The sequence below is a fragment of the Mastigoproctus giganteus genome, chromosome 9 (assembly GCF_048544385.1).
Source record: "Mastigoproctus giganteus isolate SK-2022 chromosome 9, ASM4854438v1, whole genome shotgun sequence".
In the NCBI taxonomy this organism is placed as follows: Eukaryota; Metazoa; Arthropoda; class Arachnida; order Uropygi; family Thelyphonidae; genus Mastigoproctus; species Mastigoproctus giganteus.
Window position 1 is genome coordinate 51,310,284 of NC_143583.1, and position 25,653 is coordinate 51,335,936.

The following is a 25,653-nucleotide window of genomic DNA, read 5'->3' on the forward strand; positions in this document are numbered from 1 at the left end:
CAAGGAAATTCACATATTGGTAGTTATATTAGAATTGTTAAAACTGGTATCGAATTGATAACTCCACATTGCTTGGATAAAAAGAGAAGTTTGCATTATATTTACAGAAAGAAGTTAATTGTTTTTTGGAAACAGCTCCTTTTCTAGGTGTATATTTGATTTTCCTACAAAATTTAAAGAAAATACCTCTATTTATAGAGGTATTTTCTTTAAATTGGTGTCAAACTAGCTTCATATTGATGTTACTTTGTATGCAAAAAAAAGAAAAAAGCATGTATACTTATAATGGGTCGATTTTTAAAATTTTTATTGTTACAGACTGTTTTAGTATTTCCTTGATATGCACTGTGTGTGTGTGTGCATGTCCATGCTTGCACATGCACCAACATGTTTATATGTATATATTAATATTTGTTATTGATTTTAGGTGGTTGCATGCTCAGTGTGATCAGATGACTTCAGAAGAGGATGCAGAAAAGTGTACAGAATATGGATACCATTGTATTATATGTAGGCCGAAAGATGAACCCCCACCACATCTTTTGCGTAAGGATAGAAACATTCAGAAGTCAGAATATAATTATTTATATATGATAATTTGGACCATTCATTAGTATTGTATCAGTCAAGGTAGAAGGAAGCCTGGAGCTTTGTTAGCACCAACCAACCAAAAAAAAATAATAATAAAATAAAATAAATAAATAAAATTAAAAAAAAAAAAAAAAATACCGCAGTAATTTCATTCTCTTGAGACCTACACACTCTCTCCTGACTAAATGGTCTTTCATCTATAAAGGTGATATGAAGTGCCTATTCAATTCATATGCAGTGTCAGCTGGATTATCAAAGACTTTTCCTCAACCATTACAGAAGGGTCCATTCTGATTTGTTTCCTTCTTCTGTGTATTTGCATACATGAAAAATTCCATGTCTCCATTCTTTGCTCTATTACACAGTGATTTGAAAAGGTGTGGTGAGCAGAAGCTGACCACACCTTTTCTGTGGTATACCAGATCTACTTGTACCTATTACTTTCATTGCTCTATAACCTTCCCATGCCATATTTTTCTGCTCTGTTAAACTGGCTAGCTTATTATTCATACATGCTATATTTTCTCAATGTAGTATATGCATTCTTTACTTCTGTGACTGTAGCTTTAAAGGTATCGTAATTTATTTTGTGCACTGCTATCTCTCCAGTTGATAGGGACAATTAAGCACCTTAGGCTGTGTTATCCTGAAATTAAAACCTATTATTCCTTTGACTTAAAAGCTGCTACCCCCCCCCACCCCACACTTTCATCATCCAACTTAGAATTCTGTAATCACTCCCTGTTAAACATGCTGTATTCTGAGCCCTGTGGTGTCATCAGGTTCGTGGGTGATGATCAGGTCTAGACTGTTCTTATCAACAGTACTTTCTCTAACTTACTGATAAAAAGAGCAGTCATCTAAGTGATTTTAAAATTTTTCTCCACGGAGAGTCTCCCACTTGCTCCACTCAGTTAGGGGCAAATTTAAATCATTCATAAAAATACATTCACACCCCATTACATTTGAATGTCGAGGCTCTCATTATAATCTTCATATCATTATAATCTTCATATTCTTCTGGTTTGTAGATTGCTCCCACTCTCATTATACCTTCGCTTTCAACCTACTCACACCATGAAGATTCTTTACCAGCATGCATAATTTGTGTATATGCAAAAGCTTTTGTCATGCTCAGGCTGCTTTTAATAAGAAGCATGACTCCATTCTGTCTCCCATCCTAAATGTGTTGTACACACACACAATAGTAGAATTTGTCATTTCCTATTTCTGGGTAACATCACATTTTTGTTAGCTGTGTTATGTCAGTTTTAGTTCTAACCAGTAGTTAGAATTCATTCATTTTATTGATAACAGTCCTGACATTACTGTTTACACAGTTAAGACTAGGTGTTCGTGTATAGTTTACTAACCCGATACATCCCTTGAAATTATTTAAGCTTGTTTCCCTAGAATTAGCTTCCTGTTTGTTTGTTTGAGATGTCAGTATCCTTAGAACATCTTGCCAATATCAGCAGTTGCAGCAGCAAACAAGAACCCCTGAGATGGGCAAGCATCATTACTTTGACTTATATTATTAGATGAATGCATGTTTATATAATTTTTGTTTTTCTATAAGTTTCTCTGAACCCTTGATTGATTATTAAGATATTCACAATGATGTTGGCAAAAATCCCTGCACTACATTTGTTCAGTTGGATCCTGTTTCTACAGAATACGTTCCTTTTACCTACAGTTGCAGGCCATGCTGATAACAATTGTTTCCCCTTCCACAACCTGTAAAGGGTTCCTTAATTTTTGAGTTAATCCACAAGCACATAGTTCCTCTTAGTGTATATGGGCAGAATTGCAGACACATCTAACTCTTTTCTGCATTTTTCCTGTATTTATCCAAGAAATTGTAACTTCATATGTGTACTTAATAACATTAATCTCTACATGAATAATAATGCTCCCCTTCTCCTCCCCAATTTAATTGTTGCTCCCTGATTCTGAATACACCCTGGTTCTGGTCCCCTATCCTTATTACAAAAAAATTTTACTCATTTCCGTGACAATGGAATCTCCCAATAAAGTTAAATTCTTTTGAACTGAGCAGCAGATTATTCTACACTTGATTATTCTGTTCAGGGGTGCAAATTGTAGGGTGCATTGCCTCACAGGTTGTTAGATATCTGAGTCTCTGATGATCACAGAAAATACTTTAAGAGTAATAAAAAAAATTTTTCTCATTTTTAACTCAGTTTTGAATGACAAATAAGGCTTACTTATTTATAAGCAGCAATAGTTGACATAAAATATCTTTTATAATTTGAAGGCTACATGTAAATAGCAAGTTACATTTTTTGATACTAAAATCCTTTGTTATATATGGGAGGTGTTCCAGTTGTCCCTGTGTGAGTTATGTTATGTCTGGTGATTTGTTAAGGCAAACCCCATCATCTTGTGATGGAGTCTGCCTTAACTTTTTACACCACCTCCACTACTCCTCATACATAGTAATAACTGCAGGATTGTTTTTATTTATAAAGGGTTGTTCTGCTTGCTGCTGGAACTAGTTATAAATTAGTGCAACCTATAATCTATCAATTGTTTTGTAATAGTAAATCTCAGTTATTCAGTAATTATTAAATTATAATCAGTAAGCAAGATTTTATTTGTGAAAGAATGTTTAACATTGATCTTTTTGTAAGAAAGAAATATCCAGCCTAATTATAATACAGTACATTGTACTTGCAGCTCCACCATCTCCACCAACTCCACCACCACCACCTGAACCACAGCCTCTCTCACCTCTTCAGAAAGTCATTAAAGAACCTGGTATGCTATGTGTTTAGCAATCATTTTATATCTATTAATTTTTGATACCTTGTCTTTTAATTAAATCCTCATGCTATTCTAATAGGAGCTGTTTTATGTGGACTGTTGTTTCAATGCATAGTAAAAACAGAATTTACATAGTAAAAACAGAAAGTTTGAAAAAAATTGTTTTAATTATGTGTTACATTACATAGGCCATTGGACAAGTAACAATCACGAAAACAGAATAACTTGGTGTTATTTGGGTTTTAATGACTTTGTGGTTTATTCTGTAGAATTTATTATTTCAAATTTTTAGAGTTAAAGTTTGCCATTGTAAAAGTTTATAAAAAGGAAAAAAAAAAAATGGACCAGTAATAACTAAGTTATGATACTTTAATCATGAATGAAAAAAATGAGATCTTCCAACAGATATGCTGAGAAGAAGTCAATATACTGTGATTGCTACTGCTGAATATGTAGGATGCATTGATGTTTTGTGCTCAGTATGAAACTGTCCAAATGAACCATCTCTATTTTTATATAATGGCATTGTGTGTGTGTGTGTGTGTGTGTGTGTGTGTGTGTGTGTGTGTGTGTGTGTGTGTGTGTGCGCTCTGTACATCTTTGCTTTGATTAGTTTGGTGACTTCACTTGCTACTCCATTGTCTGGAGATCTTTGATTCCTAGGTGCTTGCACACCAGCTGATCTCTATAAGAACAGGTTATTGTTCTTTATAAACAGGAAATTGGGTCTAAGAGCAACACTAAAAAAAACTCCTAGGGGTTCTAGGGTCTCATCAGTATCATTTGGTAGTCAGGAAGCCTGGCTGCCAGGACCCTTGGAGAGGAATATGATTATTGATGAACAAGGCACTACCACCATCATAATTGCTAGCTCTGTCTCCCATTGCTGGATGGATGGTTTTTTGTTGTCTCCACAATGTATGTTGGGAATCTTGTTGCAGGTTGAATTTAGAGACACTTGAGAAAAGTGCATATGGTGATTTCCAGCATGCCTCCTAGTCACATGGTAAGACATGACTAGGAGACATGTTGGCAGTACTGACTGAGATGGTCTCTGGTGGTTAGAGCTAAGTAGAGGGAACAGACTGTTACCTTCATGTCCATTATCCCAAGGCCACACTCAACCCCATGAAACATTTGGTGTGATGTCAACTCATTGTTCCTAGACTACTATGTTTTGGCATCTTGGCAGTGTTTTTGCCTGTTTAAATGTCATTATTAATTACTCCCAAATGTCATTTTCAGTCATTCTGACACATTCATCATTTTGATTATCCTTTATAAGTTTTCCTACTACCTTCCCTCATACAGAGCCCTTTAAGTGGTGATGGTTTTGTTTGCAAATGAAATCACGAGATTGGTACTATTTTGAAGTGGTAGCTTTCAAATATGGGTTTTTTACTACAGTCTTTTTATTTGTTTCACTAATTTGCATGTTGCAGCAAAATTTGTAGTTTCAAATCACATATCATTATGCCTAGAAGCATGTTTGCTGGCTGTCTTATTGTGTAGCATAATCGATCATATGTATCTGTTCAGCATTCAAATCAGTACACCACCTAAAAATGAAATCAATGTCTTGTTGTTAACTGAGCACTTTTATATTGCCTGCCATAAACCTGATATTGATTATTAACTCTGTGCCAGAGAGTAAAAAGAAACTAAATTTAGAACGTGTTAAAGAATGATAGTAATTCTTAATGGAAGAGTATTAAACAAAAAAAAAAGTAATCCTTGCAGCATTTGTCAGGTATGTATTGACTATACACAATGCATTTTCCTGAGTATAAGCCAAACTCCCAAAATCATATGGTCTTGGAATGAAAACATAATTTATGCACTTATATAATTTTTGACATAAAATAGTATGGATATGTATGAAACATAAATGTAGAGTATACTGATACCAATATGGAAGATCTCTCTCTCTTCACACAGTATTGCCAGTATTATTCCATTAGAATACCAGTGTCAGAAATTCTGTGTGCAAAAATCACAGCTAGTCACAGTAAGCAAGTTCACCCTGTAATGATATACATTATTTAAGACATGTTAATTTAGATTAATATGTTTAGATATAAAATGAGAGACTTTAATACCTTAAATAAATTAAAATAATGCATTTCTAGTAGTATTCCACTTGCTGTAGTATTAGAATTTATATTGCAGCTAAAATTGATATTTGAAAATCAGTGTTGGCAATGTTGATTTTAAAATGAAATTTGCACCATTGCATAATTTAATCAAACTAAAGTATCATCTTTTGGTATGGGTAAAACTTCAAAAATCTAGCTGTCTATAAATCGGAAATTTTTTATAATGCTTTTTTTTTAATGCTTCCCCCCCCTCCTCTTTTGGTACACAAGACTTGTTCTCTGAGCCGAGTAGTGCTATCTGGCAACTTCATTATTCATCCAACTTGAAATATTCCTCATGGAATATTTTTTTAATGGTATATACACTTTCAGGGCTTCTGTGATTAATGTTTTGAAGGTATAACGTAATTCAATTGTATTTGCTCTCTGTGAAGTATCTATGCATTTTTTTTTTAAATTCTTTTTTTTCTCTCTCCCCCCCCTCCTCTTTGGGTACACAAGACTTGTTCTCTGAGCTGAGTAGTGCTATCTGGCAACTTCATTATTCATCCAACTTGGACTATTCCTCATGGATATTTTTTTAATGGTATATACACTTTAAAGGCTTCTGTGATTAATGTTTTAAAGGTATGACATAATTCAATTGTATTTTCTCTCTGTGAAGTATCTATGCAGTTAATAGAGGCCAGGTAGCACCTTAAGCCATCACAATTTTTCCTTTCCTGAAATTATAATCATTTTCCTTTCATTTAACAACTGCTACCTCTCTCTCTCTTCATCATCCATCATAGAACTGTGATCACTTCCTGTTATGTGATCAGGTTCACAGGTAATGATCATGTCTATAATATTATTTTCCCTAGTACTTTCCCTGTGTTGGTACATCGTCTAATTGATTTAAAAATTTTGTTCCCTATGTCAAGTTTCCTTCCCATTTGCTCCAGTTAATAGAGGCAAATTAAAATCACCCACAATAAGGCATTCACACTTAGTTGACCATTCCATTTTCATGTAGAGGTTCCCATCATAATATTTACAATCACCTGGCCTGTAGATTATTCCCACTCTCATTATACCTTTTGCATCCAACTATCTCACATCACACAGATTCCATACCATCGTGCGAAATTTCTGAATCCGGGAAACCTTTCGTTGTGCTCATGCTGCTATTGATAAAAAGCATGACCCCCATCATCACTTCTATCTGCCCTATCCTTCCTAAATACATTGTACATATCATACTGAAACTCATTATCCCCTATTTCCTTGTGTCACCACGTTTCCGTAAGCCCTATTATGTTAGCATTACTTGTTCTAACCAGCAGTTTGAATTCGCTCATTTTATTGATGACACTTCTGACATTACTATATGAACAATTCAAACTTAGTGTTCTTGTATAGTTAACTACCCTGACAAACCCCTTGAAGTTATTTAAGCTTGCTTCCCTGGCATTAGCTTCCCACTCATTTGAAACCTTTCTCCCCTCAGAACATTTTGCTAATATGATCTGTTGCAGTAACAAACAAGAATGCTTGTTTCCCCTCCAAACCAGCAGTTTCCCTGAACTTTTAAGTTATCCTCAATGGTACTGGTAAAAACCTTTGCACCACCCCTTTGTTTAAACGTATCCTGTCTCTACAAAAAGATTCCTTCTATGTAAAAGTGTGGTCCAAGCTGATAAAAATTTCCCTCCAAAAGCCTTGCAGAGTCCTTCAAGTCTTGAAGGACTCTGCAGATTGAGTTAATCCATAAGGCTTTTGGGATATAATCCTTCCTGTCGTGCCTGGGCAGAATTGCAGACACATACACATTCTGATCTAACTCGCTGCATTTCTTCAGCACAGTCACAAATCATCAGATCGTGTGTGCTTAATTTCATTAGTCCCCACATGAATAATAATATTCTCTTTACCTCAATTAAAATCTGACAATCTGTTGGTGACATCATTAATTGTTGCTCCTGTCAATATACTCTGTTTCTAGTCCACCTATCCTTATTTGATCGCGTGTGCTTAATATCATTAGTCCCCACATGAATAATAATATTCTCTTTACCCCAGTTAAAATCTGACAATCTGTTGGTGGCATCATTAATTGTTGCTTCTGGTAACATACCCTGTTTATAGTCCACCTATGCTTATTACAAAAAATATTTCCTATTTCACTGATAATGCCACCTTCTAATAGAACTAAGTCCTTTTGTACCACAGCAGTTTTCATTTTTATTCTGTTCCGGAGCCTGAATCGGGAGTGCATCACTTGGTGTGTTACTAGTCTTGAGTCCCTGGTGAGCTCCCAGTTACATTATTCTTGAGGGCAAGGACCAGATTTTTCAGTGTCTCAAATTCTAGCAGTGTGCCAAATTTTAAACTTTAGATTGCTCTGTACAATGATGATAAAGAAAAGAATTGGCAGGTGAACTATGATTATCCACTAGGTTGACCTTGGAATACATGCCCCAGTTCCGCAGATGATGAAATCATGATTCACTCGGCAATTGCCGTCAGCTATTTCTGTATGAGTCATGATGCCCTCTGATGAAGTGTTCAAGGTGGATCCCATCACAGCCATTGCGTAAATTTACTAAATATTACAGAAAGTAACTTTTAAAAAATTACATTTATAATATTATAAAAATTAAATTTACAAACTATTACAGGGAAAAAACTCCATCAAAATCAACTTTAAAATATATTAAAGAAATTAACTAAAAGCAATTATATAACCTATAATCACTATGCTCTCCCCACACTTAATCCCAGAGTGATACGAAAACTTGTCTACTCATGTGCACAGGCAATAGGTTACTGAATTATTTCCAAATGAATAAATAAAACTTTGTTTGCCCTCAGCAGCTGGATAGCCTCGTTTCAGGCAGCTCCTCAGTTTCTAATAATTTACAGTATGGGAATTAATAAAGCTATATCAGATTGTTATATTGGCACTAAAAGAGAAAAAAAAAAAAAAGATATATCTCTATAAGTAAAGAAAATTTCATTACTATATATTTTCATGTGGTATTTAATGTTGTAATAAGCTGTGCAGACATAATGGGAAGGATCTGAGAACTGAAAAACACATTGATAGCCTGCTCCATTGGCCATCAGCTGTTAGCTTTTTGCTAGTTGCTCTATGTAATTAGCATTAGCATTAGTAGAGGCATTTGATGCAAGTAAGCAAGCTTATGCAGCATCAGCCAAAAAAAAAAAAAAAAAAAAAACCCACTTCCACTTCACCCCTCTGTTCGTTCAAAATACCTGTCCAGCTGAGCCTTAAACTTATTTAGGCTATCAACCTCCACTACAAGGAATGAAAGTCTGTTCCACCAACCAACCACCCGCTGGCTAAAGGCAAATTTCCACACGTCTATCCTACATCTGTCTTTCCTCAATTTGAATTTATGCCCTCTCAGGTGATTATTCTGAGCTAGAAGAAGAATCCCATCAGTATTGAGCACGCTCAAACCATTCAAGGCTTTATACACCTCTATCAGATCACCTCGCTGGTGCCTAGTCCCCAGACACTGTAATTTGCAAAACTTAAGCCTTTCTTCGTAAGAGCACCCCTTTGTTCCATTCACTAATCTTGTTGCCCTTCTCTGTACTCGTAGTAGTAGTAGTAGTAGTAGTAGTAGTAGTGGCACATGATGCAAGAAAGCAAGTGTAGGAGCTTATGCAGCATCAGCCAAAAAAAAAAAAAAAAAAAAATCACACCATTCCCTCCAAATGCCTGTCCAGTTCCTCCTTAAATTTATTTAACCTATCAACTTCCACAACGACAGATGGAAGTTTGTTCCAGCAATTAACCACCCGCTGGCTAAAGGCAAATTTCCGCACATCTATTCTACATCTGTCCTTTCTTAATTTGAACTTATGTCCCCGTAGGTTGGTAATCTGAACAAGTGGAAGGATCCCATCAGAATTCAGCGTGCTCAACCCATTCAAGGCCTTATAGACCTCAATCAGATCACCGCGCAGGTGCCTAGTCTCCAGCCACTGCAATTTGCAGAACTTAAGCCTCTCTTGGTAAGAGAATCCCTTCATTCCCCTCACCAATCGTGTTGCTCTTCTCTGTACACGCTCAAGCAAATCTACATCCTTCCTAAAATGAGGCCTCCAGACCTGTACGCAGTACTCAAGGTGTGGCCTGACCATTGCCTTATACAGAGGGACAATCACCTCCTTTTCCCTGCTAGCAAAATTCCTATATATCATTGACAAAACCCCTTGACCCGCCCTAGCAGCCTGTCTGCACTGCTCAGAAAACTTCATATCTGACTGCACAATTACTCCCAGGTCTTTTTCATTTTCTACCACCTTAAGTGTAGTACCACACAGTTGGTACGTGTCTCTGGGGTTACTTCTACCCATATGCAGTACTTTGCATTTGTCAAGGTTGAACTTCAGTTGCCACTTCTTAGCCCATCTGCCCAAATTATCTAGATCCTGTTGCAGTAGCACACTGCCATTACTGTCATTAACAACCCTGCCAACCTTTGTGTCATCTGCAAACTTCGACATTAAGCCTGATATACCTTCATCAATATCATTGATAAATACACAAAACAACAGTGGACCTAACACCGAACCCTGTGGGACTCCACTAATAACATTAGTCCACGAAGAGCAGCACCCATTGATTACCACCCTCTGTCTTCTCCCACTTAACCATCCTTTTATCCATTGTAGCAACTTACCCTTAATACCATTCTGCTCCAATTTGTACAGTAGTCTTTCATGCGCAACAGTGTCAAAAGCTTTCCTGAAATCCAAGTATATGATATCAAAATTATTTTTTGCATCCAGTTCCTTTGTGACCACATCATAATAACCAATCAAATTTGTCAGACAAGACTTTCCCTTAACAAACCCATGCTGTGTTTGAATTATTGCTGCAGTCTTGTCTAGATGATCCTGCAATGCATCTTTAACCAGCGACTCCATTATTTTACCCGGAACAGAAGTTAAACTAACTGGTCTGTAATTACTCGTGTCACCCTTCGATCCACCTTTGTGAATTGGAGACACATTTGCACATCTCCAGTCCGTGGGAACCTCCCCTGAGTCCAAGGATGCTCTCATAATTATGGCTAAGGGTTTGCTTAGTTGCTTTGCCGCCTCCTTTAAAATAACTGGATAGATCCCATCCACCCCAGGTGCCTTTCTTGTGTTTAATTTCAACAATTTCTCCTCCACTTTGCTCTCACTTATTGCAAAATCATTAAGCACACTGCTACAATTTGATAACCTTCTTCCATTTTCAAATTGTAATAATTCCTCACGTGTGAATGTAGATGCAAAATACTCATTCAGTTTGTTTGCTATCTGAGCAGGATCATCAACAGTCGAACCATCAATGTCAAGTGGACCAATCATATTCATCCCCTTCCTTTTAGAGTTTATATAAGTAAAGAAATCCTTGCTGTTTTTCTTAGCATCTTTTGCCAAAGATTTCTCGTAATCCGCCTTCGCCTGCCGAACCTCCTTTGTGACCTGATTACAGACTAGCTTATATCTGCCACAGGCTTCTGCATCACCTGATAATTTATATGCATCCCATGCATTTTTCTTCTCTGTCAGGAGTCTCATTAGTTCATTTGATAACCATTTAGGCCTAAACCTTGAACGATATTTCTTAATCGGTATATAAAGTCTAGTAGCTTCCACGATTAATTCTTTGAATGCTTCCCACTTAGAATTTACTGTTTGTAACATCGTCAGTTGATCCCACTGTACAGAACTTAAAAACTGTCTGAGACCACTGTACTCCCCTTTACGGAAACAAAAACCCTTTCCTTTACCCCTGACGGTAGTTACCTCTTTGAGTAAATCCCACTTCAGCACACTGTGATCACTGCCACCTAGTGGTTCCTTTATCTGCAAATTCTTAATACACGAATGATCACTGCTGATAACCAGATCAAGAGTGTTACTTTCTCTGGTTGCCTCTTGAACATGCTGCTGCAGAAAACAATCATCCAATAAATCCACAAAAGTCTGACTAGTGTGTGAGTGACCAACTGCCCGGCAACCCAAAGGTCGCGGGTTCGATTCCCGCTCGGGCTTGGATCAAAGTACTGCAAAAACCTTTGGAGGTGCAATATGGCCACAGAAGCCGATGCGCCAACAACTACCAAATCAAAAAAAAAAAAAAAAAAAAAAAAGTGAGTGACCAACCCACAAGTTCCAGTCAATATCTGGGAAGTTAAAATCCCCCACTATAAGACATTCTGATTTACTGGCCCACTCTATTTCTCTGTACAATTGTTCATTGTACTCATTCAAGTCATTAGGCCTATAACACACTCCTACTCTTATTTTTCCTTTCGCAGTGCTTATCTCACACCAAACTGACTCAACAGAGCACTGTTCATCTATATTAACTGGGTGCACTTCTTTTGATTTTATGTTTTTCTTAATTAACAGCATAACACCCCTTCCCTTTCTGTCCTGTCTGTCCTTTCTTACACATTGTACTCCCCAAATTCCAGTTCTGCATTCCTTATATCTTTGTGACACCACGTCTCTGCTATCCCAACAATATCCGCCTTTGATGTCTTGACCAACACTTCAAATTCATCAAATTTATTTACTATACTTCTAGCATTGGTATACATGCAAGCATACATGCTCCTATGCCTATTCCTTGTTACCCTAACACATCCCATATACCCAACTATTCCATGATGACTGCCATCCGTCCCTGAAACCCCCAACACCCCTCGCTCCAGGTCGCTTCTTATTCTAATAGAAGTTGTGCAAGAATCACCTTCACCTCTGCCTGCGGTTACTGTTAAACTATTAGTCTTTGTATCCCCCAAACTAGCAGTTTTCCGACCCACCTAACACTGCCTCGATAGCATCAGGAAATATTCTTGCACCCTTTCTATTTAAGTGTATCCCATCCCTGTAGAAGCAATCTCTCCTGTTAAAAAGTACAGTCCAGGCTGAAAAAAATTCTACCCCTTGAGCCTTGCACAATCTTTCCAGGGCCGAATTAATCGACAAGGCTCTCATTATATACTCCCTCCTATCGTGTCTGGGCAGAATTGCAGACACTTTCAAATTCAACCCTATTTCACGGCTTTTTTTCAAAAGTGACCTGTACTTGTTGAGTAATTCTGCCGGTCTCCTACTCTTAATATCATTAGTGCCAACGTGTACAACTATATCACCTTTTGTGCCCTTAAAAGATGATATCCGCTCTACAACATCATCAACCTTTGCCCCTGACAGACATACCCTGGTCCTGTTCCACCTATCTTTTTCACAAAGCATGTTCCCCAGCTCTACATCCTTCTTGAAATGAGGCCTCCAGACCTGTATACAGTACTCTAGGTGTGGCCTGACCATTGCCTTTTACAAGGGAATAATCACCTCCTTATCCCTGCTGGAAAAATTCCTGTATATCATTGACAGCACTCCATGAGCTACTCTTGCAGCCCATCTGCACTGCTCAGGGAACTTCATATCTGCCTGCACAACCACCCCCAAGTCCCTTTCATTCTCTACCACTGTCAGTGTAGTACCACAGAGTTGATACGTTGCTTTGGGGTTGCTGTTTCTCATGTGTAGTACTTTACATTTGTCAATGTTAAACTTCATTTGCCACCTCTCAGCCCATCTGCTCAACCTTTCCAGATCCTGTTGCAGCAGCATAGTGTCAGTAGTGTCCTTGACAACCCTGCCAACCTTTGTATCGTCTGCAAACTTGGACATTAAAGCTTGATATACCATCGTCAGTATCATTTATAAATACAGAAAACAATAATGGACCCAACACAGAGCCCTGAGGGACTCCACTAATAACATTAGTCCAAAATGAGCAGTGTCCATTGATTACCGCTCTCTGTCTTCTCCCCCTCAACCACTCCTTTATCCATAGCAGCAATTTGCCTGCAATGTCACACTGCTCCAATTTGTGTAGCAGTCTTCCATGTGCAACAGTATCAAAAGCCTTTCTAAGAATTAAGTATATAATATCAAAGCTATTCCCTGCATCCAGTTCTTTTGTGACTGCATCATAGTATCCAATCAAATTGGTCAGGCAAGACTTCCCCTTAACAAAACCATGCTGTGTCCGAGCTATAACTGAAGTCTTGTCTAAATGATCCTGCAATGCTTCTTTAACCAGTGCCTCCATTAATTTTCCTCGAACAGAAGTTAAGCTCACAGGTCTATAATTACTTGTGTCAGCCTTTGATCCCCCTTTGTGAATTGGGGTCACATTTGCACATCTCCAGTCTGTGGGTACCTCCCCTGAGTCCAAGGAAGCTGACATAATTATGGCTAAGGGTTTGCATACTTCCTTTGCTGCCTCCTTTAATATAACTGGATAGATCCCATCCATCCCGGGTGCCTTTCTTGTGTTTATCTTCAACAGTTTCTCCTCTACTTTACTCCCAGTTATTTCAAGATTCTGTAGCTTACTGCTAGAGTTCAATACACCTCTGGCATTCCCCTCGCTGAATAACTCCTCATGTGTGAATGTCGATGCAAAATATTCATTTAGTTTGTTAGCTACCTGAGCAGGATCATCAACAGTTGACCCATCAATATCAAGTGGACCAATCTGATTCATCCCCTTCCTTCTAGAGTTTACATAAGTAAAGAACTCTTTGCTGTTTTTCTTTGCATCCCTTGCCAAGGATTTCTCGTAATCTGCCTTCGCCTGCCTAACCTCCTTTGTAATTGGTTGAATATCAACTTGTATCTATCATAGGCTTCTGTGTCATGAGTTAATTTGTAAGTATCCCATGCATTTTTCTTCTCTGCCATATGCCTCATTAGTTCATCTGACATCCATTTTGGCCTAAACCTTGAACAGTATTTGTTAGTTGGTATGTAAAGCCTAGTAGCTTCCAAGATAAGTTCTTTGAATGCTTCCCATTTTGAATTTGCTGTTGGTAACAAACATCATCATTGGTCCCACTGTATAAAATTTAAATACTGTCTCAGTCCATCGTAGTCGCCTTTACGGAAGCAATAACCCTTAATGTTTACCCCTAATGGTAGTTACCTCTTTGAGTAAATCCCACTTCAGCACACTGTGATCACTGCCACCTAGTGGTTCATTTATCTGCAGATTCTTAATGCATGAAGAATCACTGCTGATAATCAAATCAAGAGTATTACTCCCTCTATTTGCTTCCCGAACATGCTGATGTAGAAAAGAATCATCCAATAAATCCACAAAAGCCCTGCTAGTGTGTGAGTGACCAGCCTCCAAATTCCAGTCAATATCTGGGAAATTAAAATCTCCCATTATAAGACTCTCTGATTTACTGGCCACTCTATTTCCCTGTACAGTTTCTTATTATACTCATCAGAGTCATTAGGCCTATAGCACACTCCTACTCTCAATTTTGATCTCCCAATGCTTATGTCACACCAAACTGACTCAACACTGCACTGTCCAGCGATGTCGACTGGCTTCACTTCCTTGGTTTTTATGTGTTTCTTAACTAATAGCATAACCCCTCCCCCCTTCCTATCCTGTCTATCCTTTCTGTAGACGTTGTACTCCCCAAATTGCAGTTCTGCATCCCTTATATCTGTGTGACACCACATCTCTGATATCCCAACAATATATGCCTTTGATGTCTTGAGCAATACCTCAAATTCATCAAATTTATTTACTAAACTCCTAGCATTGGTGTACACGCAAGTATACATGCACCTGTTTCTATTCTTAGCTACCCTAACACAACCCATGTGTTTACTTGTACCGCAATGGCTCCCAGCAGTCTCTGAAATATCATGCATCTTGATTTTCAGGCTTCTGCTCATTCTAATAGAAGCAGTGTAAGAATCTAGAAGCAGTGTAAGAATCTCTTTCACCTCTGCCAGTGGCTACTGTCAGTCTATTGGTCTTTGTCTCCCCCAAGCTAGCAGTTTTCCGACCCACCTAACACTGCCTCGATAGCATCAGCAAATATTCTTGCACCCTTTCTATTTAAGTGTATCCCATCCCTGTAGAAGCAATCTCTCCTGTTAACAAGTACAGTCCAGGCTGAAAAAAATCTACCCCTTGAGCCTTGCACAATCTTTCCAGAGCCGAATTGATCGACAAGGCTCTCATCATATACTCCCTCCTATCGTGTCTGGGCAGAATTGCAGACACTTTCAAATTCAACCCTAATTCTCGGCTTTTGTTCAACAGTGACCTGTACTTGTTAAGTAATTCTGCCGGTCTCCTACTCTTAATATCATTAGTGCCAACGTGTACAACTATATCACCTTTTGTGCCCTTAAAAGATGATATTCGCTCTACAACGTCATCAACCTTTGCCCCTGGCAGGCATACCCTGGTCCTGTTCCACCTATCCTTTTTACAAAGCATGTTTCCCGTTTCCCTGACAGTAGAGTCACCAACAACTACTAGTGCCTTGGGGGGTTGCCTCTGTGTTACGTGATGCCCAAGTGCAAGCTCTGGCGTTGATGTGGGCAGCTGAGAGCTTGTGGGCCCCTCAAGTTAGTTTCTTCGAGGGCATCCACCCTGTCCTTCAAGCTCTCATATAGGCCCACAAGAACGCTGAATTGTTGCCTGATATCGATACACTCCTTGCATCGCGCACAGACAAAGACATCCCCTATGGCAGTATCATGTCCCATACCCGATTGCTCTGCAAACATCAAGCAAACAGTGCATTTTATAATGCTGTGAATCAGAGGACAACTGCCCCCCTCAGTTCTGCTCTGAGCCACAGCACTTCCATTAGCTTGAGCCTTTTGCTTTGCTGCTCTGGTCTGAGTCATGATTCTATTAATTTATTAATTAATTATAATTAATTATGTTATGTTATTAATTATGTTAAATATAATTAATTATATTACGTTTGTAATCTAAGTCGTTATATGTATTTATTTAAAAGTACAATTTAACTGCTAACGAAATTCAACTAACGCTATCTAGTACGGTATATAACTATCGTATCACAAAGGCGGGAAAGTTACGAACAGTAAATCTACGGACACTTAAGTATTAATTAACTTTCAAATTTCGCTGTCTCAATTCAGGATAAACTAACGATCCTTACTAGGTCTATAAGCTACTTACAGAAATAATTAACTTTTATTCCTGTATGCAGGATATGGTATTAGTAAAAAAAAAAAATCTATTTATGTTCTTGCATTACCAGATAAGTCAGAGGAGTTCATAACTAATCACTTTAACAAGAATAGAGTTGTGTGCGCTTCAATCACAGTCAACTCAAAGGCATGTGCTACTATACTCCTCTGACAATCCAGTTAGGGGCAGGCAAATTTGCATGGGAGAAACATGTTAGAACATAGTTGTTTTGCATCAAATTACATTGATTATCATGTTATTTAGGTGATTTTTCAGTAATTGTTTTTTTTTAGTAATTGTTCTGCAGTTTTGTTGTGCTTTGTTTTCTTCATTGCAAGCATCTTATTGCCAAATTTTAACCAACCGCCACAGGGAACAAAAGAATAAATAAGAATAAATAATATAGTTAATCAATCACGTAGTCATGCTGCCCACCAAGAAAGTTACCATTGCATTTTCTGTTTGTGTGTTGATACTTAGATTTTGATATTGAATTTGACAATTCATTCATGTTTATATTTAATTTCCAAAAACTGGAAAAATCCAAAAATCGAGTTGCCAATTTTTGAATGTTTTATCTTAAATAACTAACTGTGTATCTGTATCGTGAATGATGATGTTATATTGTGAATAACGCTATATATTGTGAATGATGTTACCATCTTGAATAAGGTAAATGTTGGAAGTGATCACAGAATGGTAAGATGCACATTGATATAGATGTAGGAAAAGAAAGGAAAAAACTGACTCAAGTAAATACTACGAAGAGGAGAGACAACAGAAGAGGAGAAAAAGCAGTGTGAACTGGAACTTAAGAACAAGTTTGAGCTTCGGCAGACTGCTCAGGACCAAGATATCGATGAGGAATATTACAACTTTCTGAAAGTGATAAAGCCCAAGAATCTTATGGGGGGAGGGAGGAATCCAAAGAATTAAAAATTAGTCAAGAAACTTGTTATCTGATAAATCAGAAATTGACAAGGAGAAAATTGAATATACTGAGTTATGCAAAGCCATTAGAAAGAGACTCAGAGTGAACATAAGAAGATTTAACAGTTTTAAGAAGAAAAGTAGAACAAGCATTAAGGGAAAACAAAGGATTTCAATCAGCAGCCATGAGCAGTAATACGGAAAGACAAATGATACGAAACTGAAGAATAGCGATGAAGAATCAAATAACAGAAGACTGACATCCATTTTTTAGGCCAAAATGGATGTCAGATGAACTAATGAGGCATATGGCAGAGAAGAAAAATGCATGGGATACTTACAAATTAACACATGACACAGAAGCCTATGATAGATACAAGTTGATATGCAACCAAGTTACAAAGGAGGTTAGGCAGGCGAAGGCAGATTACGAGAAATTCTTGGCAAGGGATGCAAAGAAAAACAGCAAAGAGTTCTTTACTTATGTAAACTCTAGAAGGAAAGGGATGAATCAGATTGGTCCACTTGATATTGATGGGTCAAGTGTTGAGGATCCTGCTCAGGTGGCTAACAAACTAAATGAATATTTTGCATCGACATTCACACATGAGGAGTTATTCAGCGAGGGGAATGCCAGAGGTGTATTCAACTCTAGCAGTAAGTTACAGAATCTTGAAATAACTGGGAGTAAAGTGGAGGAGAAACTGTTGAAGATAAACACAAGAAAGCACCCGGGGTGGATGGGATCTATCCAGTTATATTAAAGGAGGCAGCAAAGGAAGTAAGCAAACCCTTAGCCATAATTATGAGAGCTTCCTTGGACTCAGGGGAGGTACCCATAGACTGGAAATGTGCAAATGTGACCCCAATTCGCAAAGGAGGATCAAAGACTGACACAAGTAATTATAGACCTGTGAGCTTGACTTCTGTTCCAGGAAAATTAATGGAGGCACTGGTTAAAGACGCACTGCAGGATCATTTAGACAAGACTTCAGTTATAGCTCAGACACAGCATGGTTTTGTTAAGGGGAAGTCTTGCCTGACCAACTTGATTGGATACTATGATGCAGTCACAAAAGAACTGGATGCAGGGAATAACTTTGATATTATATACTTGGATCTTAGAAAGGCTTTTGATACTGTTGCACATGGAAGACTGCTACACAAATTGGAGCAGTGTGACATTGGAGGCAAATTGCTGCTATGGATAAAGGGGTGGTTGAGGGGGAGAAGACAGAGAGTGGTAATCAATGGACATTGCTCATCGTGGACTGATGTTATTAGTGGAGTCCCTCAGGGCTCAGTGTTGGGTCCATTATTGTTTTCTGTATTTATAAATGATATTGATGATGGTATATCGGGATTAATGTCCAAGTTTGCAGACGATACAAAGGTTGGCAGGGTTGTCAAGGACACTACTGACACTATGCTTCTGCAACAGGATCTGGAAAGGTTGAGCAGATGGGCTGAGAGGTGGCAAATGAAGTTTAACATTGACAAATGTAAAGTACTACACATGGGAAACAGCAACCCCAGAGCAACGTATCAACTCTATGGTACAACACTGACAGTGGTAGAGAATGAAAGGGACTTGGGGGTGGTTGTGCAGGCAGATATGAAGTTCTCTGAGCAGTGCAGATGGGCTGCAAGAGTAGCTCATGGAGTATTGTCAATGATATACAGGAATTTTTCCAGCAGGGATAAGGAGGTGATTATTCCATTGTATAAGGCGATGGTCAGGCCACACCTAGAGTACTGTATACAGGTCTGGAGGCCTCATTTCAAGAAGGATGTAGAGCTGCTGGAACGAGTACAGAGAAGGGCAACAAGATTAGTGAATGGAACAAAGGGGTGCTCTTACGAAGAAAGGCTTAAGTTTTGCAAATTACAGTGTCTGGAGACTAGGCACCAGCGAGGTGATCTGATAGAGGTGTATAAAGCCTTGAATGGTTTAAGCATGCTCAATGCTGATGGGATTCTTCCTATAGCTCAGAATAATCACCTGAGAGGGCATAAATTCAAATTGAGGAAAGACAGATGTAGGATAGACGTGCGGAAATTTGCCTTTAGCCAGCGGGTGGTTGGTTGGTGGAACAGACTTCCATCCCTTGTGGTGGAGGTTGATAGCCTAAATAAGTTTAAGGCTCAGCTGGACAGGTATTTTGAACGAACAGAGGGGTGAAGTGGAAGTGGTTTTTTTTTTTTTTTTTTTTGGCTGATGCTGCATAAGCTTGCTTTCTTGCATCAAATGCCTCTACTAATGCTAATGCTAATGCTACTATAGAGAATTATACAAGGAGCGAGGGAATGATGCCAGCAGTGGGGAAGATGGATCACAAATTAGTAACACATATGACATACCCGATATTCTTCCTGATGAGGTAGAAAATGCGTCGAAGAAAAGGAAAGCCCCAGGGGAAGATGAAGTTACTGTAGAGTTGTTAAAATTGGGAGGAAGAGACATGACACAAAAACTGGCAAGACTCTTCACAAAATGCATTAGAAAAGGTGTGACACCTAAGGAGTGGAATAATGCAATCATAGTTTTGCTGCATAAGAAAGGAGATAAATTGGAAATTATAGACCAATTAACTTGTTATGCCACATCTAAAAGTTGTTCACAAGGGTGATTACTAACAGATTAGAAAGAATACTTGATGAGAATCAACCGAAAGAGCAAGCTGGCTTTAGGACAGGATTCTCAACTATGGATCAGTTTCACATAATATCACAGCTAATGAGGATAGCAAATGAATATAAAACACCATTATGCCTGGCATTTGTGGATTATGAAAAGGCATTTGACTCCGTACAGCATAAGGCAATGTTTTGGGTACTGGAAAGACAAGGCTTAGGTACCCCATATATTATGATTTTGAAGAAAATATATGAGAATGCTGCCTCCTATATTAAACTAGACAAAGACAGTAGGAAATTTAAAATCGAGAAAGGAGTTCGACAAGGAGACACAATATCTCTGAAGCTGTTTACTGCTGCCCTTGAAGAAGCTTTCAGAAGATTAGACTGTTCGCAGAAAGGAGTCAGTGTGAATGGAGAGTACCTAAACCATTCCCGATTTGCAGATGACATTGTGGTCATAAGCCACGATCCCAAAGAATGAGAGGAAAATCTTAATTCAATTATGCACAGTTAGTAAGGATTTTGGACTAAAGATGAATATGTCTAAAACAAAAGTAATGATGAACAAGTATGTCACGGAAAGGGAAATAATGATTGACGGAGCAGTAACTGAAAAGGTGGAGTCATATACTTATCTGGGACAAGTTATTAGCTGTAATAATGATAAATGGCTGGAAGTCAAGAGAAGAATAAATTTTGGATGGATAGCATTCAGGAAATATAGTCACATACTGAGATGCAATATCCTAGTTTGTCTGAAACGTAAAATGATGAACCAATGTATACTCCCCACCATGACTTAGGGAAGTGAAACTTGGGCACTCACCAAAAGAATGGAAGAAAAGCCGAGAACTACACAGCGAAGAATGGAACGAATTATATTGGCAATCAGATTTTTAGATAAGAAAAGAAACACATGGATTAGGCAGCAAAGTAAAGTAAAGGACATTGTTATCAAAACTAAAGAACTAAAATGGTCTTGGGTAGGACACATAGCTTGAAGACATGATGATAGATGGACTAAGAAAATAACAGAATGGTACCCAAGAGGAGCTAGAAAAAAACCTGGAAGACAACGGCAGAGATGGATAGATGAAATTCTTGAGTTTGTGGGTAGTAAATGGATGACCATTGCACAATCCAGAAGGAACTGGAAAGTTGCTGGAGAGGCCTTCATCCTGCAGCGGATTGAAAATGGCTGATGATGATGATGTGTATCTGTACCATATCTAGACAATCTGATGATAACTCATAGAATTGATTATAAGCTATATCCTTCTTTTAAAGGTATCAAATAGGGTTGGGGGGGATGTAGCTTATATTCAGGCAAATATGATAATTAAATTATGATTTGATAAATGGAAATATATTTAATCAGATAAAACTGCATTTTGTTCTTGTGTATTTGTATATTTAATTTTTAAAAATCTCTATTAAATGCACTAGTCTATAGTTATAACTGGAGATTGTGCATCAATTTTACTTAATTCCAATTTCCTTGCTTTCATTTTTTGTTTAATGGTAGTAACATTCCAGGTTTCATAAATAGTGACTATTTTTATTATTGTCTATTATTGATGTTTAAATAAAATTTGTTAACAATATATTTTTTTAAACATTTTTTTTTTTCAAATATTTAAAACATTATATATTTTTTCAAATATGTATTTATTTTAATTCGCAGATCCTCCACCTAAACCAAAGCCACAAGCCCAGTTCTATATGGATGGTGTTTTTCTTTCTGAAAGTGGTATGCATCAGATAAAATCCTTAACTCTGGAACAGCCTAAGAAAACTCGTACAAGGAGACCTCGACAGTTACCTGGGACAGCTCTGTTTCCTTCTGGAATCCTAAAAAATCCATCCGTTGGAGAGCGAATGGAGGAAACAGATGATGGTAGAGCACTTGTGGCATCTGGTTAGTAATTTGTGTTTATTTGGTTATCTGAATATCTATTTATGGTGGATTTGAATTAATATTTCTGTGCAATTGTCCTTATTACAAGAATATTTGTCTTTGGCAAAAATATAGACTCTGATACTTGTTTCATTTGGTGCGGTTAACAGAGTAGAACTCTTTAATAATTGACATTTCTAGCTTCCATAATTTAATTGAATCTTATCATAGTGCTTAATCAGAAATGATTTGGTGGCTGTTACTAAATGTGCAGGTTACAGGACATTTATGGCCTTCTAATCTCTATATGTAGCTGAACTGCCAATTCTGTCAGTTTACGAATCCATTTTTTTGACTTGATATGATTTTTCTGCTCTTTGTTTATTATAATTTTTTTTTTTTATTTCTCTTTTTCATCAGAGCATAGTTTTTACATAGTTTCCAATGCAATAACATTTTTTTCTTTGTAATATTTTTGAAACAAATTTTTTTCCATCTATTTCTTTATACAAAAAAAAAAAAACTTTATTAAAATTAAAATGTTTTAAAAATTCTGTAAATTTTTACTTAACTGGGCATCGCGTAGTCTAGTCTACATTGTAAAGTAGAAAACAGGTTAAAGGTATTGTTCTTTGTAAGGTGCAACCTTTACATTGTACTTGTGTGATGCACAGCACTTATTAACAATGTCTTTTAGTAAGATACCTAAAGAATATGACTTAATTTCATATATATATGTATATACATACAAGTTTTTCCATGTATTTAAAATCTAGCAAAGGTAATAAGTTTAGTATTATGATTAACAGTAATAAATAAATAATGAAAGGGAGCAAACTTAATACAGCATCAGCCAAAAAAAAAAAAAAAAAAAAAAATTCATGATTTCATTAGCCTCAACTGTGTTATTTACTTTTATCTTCAATAGTTTCTCTTCCACTTTCTTCTCAGTTATCACAAATTCATTTAGTTTCCAGTTATAACTTGGTATAACTGGGAGATAAATGGTTCTGGTGTTCCCATCCTTTAAAACTTTTTCACATATGAATGTAGATTCATATGTGAAATGAATCGTATATGAATTTAATTGCATTCTTAATCAAAGAATGCAATGAAAAGTAGTAATAATTTTGTTGCTGACTAGTTGGCCATTGCACACAGATGCACAAAAATAAGATGTGAATTAAATTAAATTTCTGCAGACACAAATGATTAGCTGGACTGGATACATTTACATGGTTGTGATCAAGCTTCCCTGAGTTGTTACAGGACTATAAAGTAGGGTAATGACAACTTTGTAATTGATTCTGGTTTGGCTAATTTTTGTACATTTTAGTCTTAAAAAAATATTTAAAGAAAGAAATCTGAAATGTAAGGAATTAATCCTCACCAATTTGTCCTACTTGGGAGTAATGTTCCTATGTCTGAGGAGGTGCGCTCAAATTCTCTAAATTTTTTTTACTCCAAAGAGATTCAAAGCAATGAGCAGTGACTTTAATTAGTGAACCATCTTTTTACAGACTCATTCCATGCAGTGTTAAACATATTGTCAGTTTGTGCTGCATGCCTTTTCTTCAGTTAGTTCCATTTACACTGTTGCTTTGTTTTGTCATACGTAATGACAGTATGCTGTATCTAATTGGTAAGTGTAAAGAGGCAAGATTGAAAATATGTATGGCATTTGTTTCTTAGTTTTTAAAATCGGGAGGAAACATGGGTATTATTGGCTGTCAGATGAAGAACACTCTAATCAGCTAAGGTGAGAAATACATAAGGAACTTTGTTATACATATATTAGAATTTACATCCCAAAATGCCACATTCTTTCTTTAGCTTTTCACATAGAATGACAGATTCAGAAAATTATTATAGAGTAAATTATTTAAACTTAATACTTTCATAGTGTTCTCCATGAGATATCCTTTGTCAGTTGTCACTCATTTTGACAGGGCTGGGTTCAAATCTTTTGAGAGAATGTAGCAATTCTTAAAGGTCTCTTCATCTAGTTTGGTGTAGTCAGGTTATGGAGTAAAGTATTGCTGTGATTTTTTTTCTTTATTTTTCAATCTGTATAACATGTAGTTTAACTTGTGAGCACATGGTTGCACAGACATAAGGCACCACAAAAAAAGTATGAACTAGAGTACTATAAGAACTGGCACACTCTGGCTTGAATAAATAGTGCAGCAGAAATTGAAAATGTCAACAGTCTGGCTTGTTAACCAGCCGGCCAGACTTGTCAACAGTCTGGCTAATAAGTTAAATATGATAGGGCTCAGTACAGGAACCCATTGGCAGGAAGTGATTACACAGTCATTAGTTGAAAGATGAAGAAAGATGTTGCAGCTGTTATAGGTAAAGGTGCAGGTATTAATTTCAGGAGGGGGGGACTACAACATTTAAAATGTTATATGACATCTGTCATTTAGGAATATTACAGAATACAGATATATATATATATATATATATATATATATATATATATATATCTGTATTCTGTATTTTAAGAAAATTTATCACGAGGAGGAGGATGCCGAGATGGATGATTATTGAGCTGGTAAGTCTAATAGAGCAGTAAAAGGTGACAGGGGAAAGATACAGAGGTATGAAAGACACTGATACCTACAACACCTACAAGTTTATCTGAAATTGTACCACAGTAAAGGTTAGAATGATAAAGGCTGAGTAAAAGAAAATACTGGCTTAGAGAGCAAAGAATAGGGAAAAGGAATTTTTCACATATATGAATACAAAGGGGAAAAAAAAAATAAAAATAGATCGGACCATTGTGTAATGGGTGTAGTGGTGTTAGGTAACTCATCTAACACCGCTACTTCCATAACTCAAGGCTCATGAATTGAAATAGGTACTTTGCTTTGAACTTTACTGATGAGAAATCCTTCATGGTGATTAAAAGCTGTGCGAGTGAGGATGAGATATATGAAATTACAGATGAGTGTTTATTAGAAAAACTCTCAAGGCTAAAGGCAAGTAAGGCTCCAGAAATTGTTGGCATATATCTAGTAAGTTTGAAAGAAGTGGCCTAGAAAATGCATCGAACCATTAAGGTTAATTAGCATTAGTAGAGGCACATGATGCAAAAAAAAGAGCTCCTTTTTTTAAATTTTTTTATTAGCTTCATTCTATTCTAAGAATGAAGTGAGCAACTACAGACCAGTCAGTCTGACTTCAGTGGCTGAAAAAATCTTGGAGTTAATAATGAACAATCCAATCAAGGGATATTCAGTTAGAAATGCATTCTAAAGAACACACATGGTTTTGTTAAGGGAACATCATGTTTGACATAGTTACTTATGCACTGGATAAAGAAATAATTTCAACATAGTTTATTTGGAATTTAGAAAGGCATACGGCTCAGTTGGTCATGAGAGGTTACTTTGTATGCTGAAATGGGCAAGGATCACAGGAAAGATTCTAATGGCTAATGGCCACAGAATGGCTACAGAGAATGTGGTTAAAGAGTTGTAATTAATGGATATTCTTCTGATTGGTGCAATAGCAGAAATGGGGTTCCCTAGGGCTCAGTTCCTGGACCACTGTTGTTTCTGATTTTCATAAATGTCATTGATGAGGGGATAGAAGGCATGATTCACAAAATTTGCAGATGAAGTAAAGATTTG

The 25,653-nt window shown here is 37.1% G+C and overlaps 1 protein-coding gene across 5 annotated transcripts in view; it reads left to right on the plus strand.

The window, feature by feature from the left end:
- LOC150080216 (histone-lysine N-methyltransferase 2C-like) overlaps positions 1–25,653 on the plus strand; it is a 1,301,638-nt gene that overhangs the window by 397,473 nt on the left and 878,512 nt on the right. For all 5 annotated transcript variants that reach the window (XM_090381514.1, XM_090381519.1, XM_090381517.1 and 2 more), the window contains exons 23-25: positions 428–546; positions 3,292–3,372; positions 21,800–22,033. In XM_090381514.1, coding sequence (XP_090237640.1) covers positions 428–546; positions 3,292–3,372; positions 21,800–22,033 — 434 coding nt within the window. The remainder of the gene's footprint in view (positions 1–427; positions 547–3,291; positions 3,373–21,799; positions 22,034–25,653) is intronic.